The sequence below is a fragment of the Fragaria vesca genome, linkage group LG4, assembly GCF_000184155.1.
Source record: "Fragaria vesca subsp. vesca linkage group LG4, FraVesHawaii_1.0, whole genome shotgun sequence".
NCBI classification, from domain to species: domain Eukaryota; kingdom Viridiplantae; phylum Streptophyta; class Magnoliopsida; order Rosales; family Rosaceae; genus Fragaria; species Fragaria vesca.
Window position 1 is genome coordinate 8937202 of NC_020494.1, and position 3054 is coordinate 8940255.

Sequence of the window (3054 nt, forward strand, 5' to 3'; positions counted from 1 at the left end):
AATTAAAAACCTAACCTAAACTACTCAGAAAAATATGAAAATTTACAGAGATCTACTAGACACACAGAGGAACGACTGTACAAATTTTCAGGGGATTCGGAGATCGTTTGATACGAAAATAAAATAAAAGAAAACAGAGAACAGAAGAGTGATGAAAATCCTAAACTAAAAAGAAACAAAAACCTAAGCTACTATATACATGTGATCGTCTCTTTGCACACAAGAAAACACTAAATCAGATTCATATAATCAAGTAGCTATGTAATTTCAACCCTAACAACCTAAATCATGCATATGGAGAAACGAATCAAATTCCATGTTTCAAGTAATTTACCGACGCGGACTTAACTACTTAAAACCCTTCTAACCTCTCATAGATATGTACCGACGCGGACTTCATATCCAAAATAGATCAAAGGAAGAACTTGAACATGTTAGAATGTAATTCACCGACGCGGACTTCAAAGACATCCTAGCATGCAACCTATAACTCCTTACCATTCTAGTTCATGTTTACCGACGCGGACTTAACACAAACAATGGCACATATTGATTAAGAACAAGTCATAAGTTGTCAATCACATATATAAACATAATTTAGATCATCAAAACCATCATCAATTACACCAACAACTCAAGTGTACAGATCTGATTTTCATGATTATAAGAACAAACTCAATCAAAAATCCAACTCATGAACACAAACGAATAAGAGAGATGGAAACAAACTAAAGTAATTGAATAGATAATAAAAGAAAACATGAGGTCTGAGTTTAGATTACACTTTGAGTATTGAAACAAGGAACTACGCCGAGAATTACAGAGGAGAAGGCACGGCAAGAGAAATCCTAAAACTAGGGTTTGTGTTTTGGAGAAGAATTTCTGAAGGAGATGAAAGACGTTGTTTTTCTGCGGCCAAGAGCGACCCTTTCACGTCTCCAACTCCTCATACATATAGAGAACATATCAACAGCTGCTATTAGGGTTAGAGAACCTTTAATTTTCGTCCATGGGCTCGCCGTTGTGGTCTGGGCCTTGAAATTGAAGTTCCGGTCCAAATCAGAAATTCGGGCAGACTGACCTTTGGTCACTCAAACGGTCATAACTTGGTCACCAAAATAGCTATTGACGATCTGCAAAAAGTTCTGAAAACTAGACTCTTCTAGCTTTCTGCTGATATAAAGTTCATCTCCTGGATCGTTGTGAGCTGATCACAATTCTCTGTCGAAGTTGACTGACTATTCCTGGCAGATTTTCTGATTTCTTTCCTTGCGCCATATGGATTCCTTTTCCTTCAAGATTTCTCCTCTTTTGCCTCTTTTGTGCTCCTCGGCTTTATTTGTGACCTAAAAACACAAACTAAGTTAAAATCAATATTGTTAAAGGAATTACATAACTAAATAGGGTCGGAAATACATTAAGAATGTTGCATAAAATGCACCTATCATAGAGCCAAAGTTGCGTCGCTGACATGACGATGAGCACGAACGAATGCAATCTGGTTCCCAATAGCTAGTTCATGATTATGCTCTGGAACGAATAACTTCACCATATAAACTCTACTCCCATGATTGTAATTGATCCGAAATCTAGCTTGGCAATTCACCCTAGTCTGTTTCCGAGGAGTACGGCTCAAACCATCTGCTTCCAAGTACTTTTTATCTCGAGTCTCTTCCTTGCAGCAAACCCACTGCCTCCACCGAATCAAACCGTTAGACTCTCCCTTGTCATCCTTCCTACATCCAAATCCAACTGCTGCTGAATATGCACAGTAGAATCTCTCTGCCTCATCCACTGTTTCGAAGGTCAAAGCTCGCACATCGGCGATCGTCAGGCTTCCAAATCCGGGAACATCTACTGCCACATCATCTACACCCTTATTCGGTTGTTTTTCATTCTCAGACGCATCCATCGCTGGTTGTACCTGTGTTTCAATTTCAATATCAGCATATACGATTACTTTCTTAATAAGATGTGTATTGTATATAAAGTAGAAATTTACAAAAAAATAGTAGACCTATTAAGCAATGACGAACCGCTTGTGTTATATTGATTGGTCTACTCAATTTCATGAGTTAAACTACTTCTTTCATGAAACAATCTATGAAATCTATGATTCACAGATTACCTCTTTTGAATGAATCATGAATCATGACAATAAAAAAGAAGACCTAAAATAGTAGTGTTTTCTATATGAAGCAATATGTACAAGATTCACAAATCAAACAAGGGAACTGAAACAAGGCATCAAACAAACACCATGAGACTATGAAATTGAAACAAGATCATGAAGAAACAAAAATCACCGAACTGGGCAAAAGAGGAGAAGATTCAGTGCGACAGGAACGTCTGATTGTCAGATGGGATCGATACTGATACTGAAGAGACAGAGTCTCGATCAGATTGAATAATCAAGACTCTCAATGAGATTGAAGGATCAAGAGTTACAGAGGGTGAGTCTAGGTTATAGAGAGCCGCAAATATAGAATGAGCAAGATTGATTGATCAAGAAAGAGATAAAGAGAGAGAGACAGAGAAAGAGCCGTTTAGGTTTAATGATCAAAAGAGAGAGAGAGAGACATTCGTCTAGGGTTCCGATCAAGAAGACAGAGAAGAACGCCTGTTTGTGGGTTCCGTTCGATCGAGAAGAACGGCCATCTATGGACGTTAACTTTGTATGGTTAACGTGACTAACTGCCCTCTTCCACTTTTTAAAGCAGCTATCCTACGTGGACTTACGCGGACCAATATAATAATGACACCTTGCAAGGTATTAATACCCCAAGGCACCTAAGTCTTTTTCCTTATTTTTTCCTGGTTCTAATCGGCAAAGCCTAATTTTTCATAATCTAGGCACGTGTTTTTGCTTTTTTTTAGGGATCTGCAGGTTGGAACTTGTTCTCTCCCAATTAGATTGCTCGTGTTTGTTAACATATATAAAGAGGGGAGAGACTTTGTTGATCAAGAACTCATCACTGGCAATTGCAACACCCACAATTCTTCGCAACATCTAATCTTAAGTTTTCTTTTGGCGGGCGATGCGAGTTGGGGAAA

At 38.3% G+C, this 3054-nt stretch overlaps 1 protein-coding gene across 1 annotated transcript; it reads right to left on the minus strand.

Annotated features, from left to right (window-relative positions):
- Positions 1 to 1444: 1444 nt before the first annotated feature.
- Positions 1445 to 1912, minus strand: LOC101314943 (protein FAR1-RELATED SEQUENCE 11-like). The gene has a single exon (XM_004298010.1). It carries the CDS (start codon positions 1910 to 1912, stop codon positions 1445 to 1447), a length of 468 nt encoding a protein of 155 aa, XP_004298058.1.
- Positions 1913 to 3054: the final 1142 nt, after the last annotated feature.

What these genes read in the sequence shown, in the direction of transcription:
- LOC101314943 (XM_004298010.1), bottom strand. Translation starts at nt 1,912, where the DNA reads ATGGATGCGTCTGAGAATGAAAAACAACCGAATAAGGGTGTAGATGAT.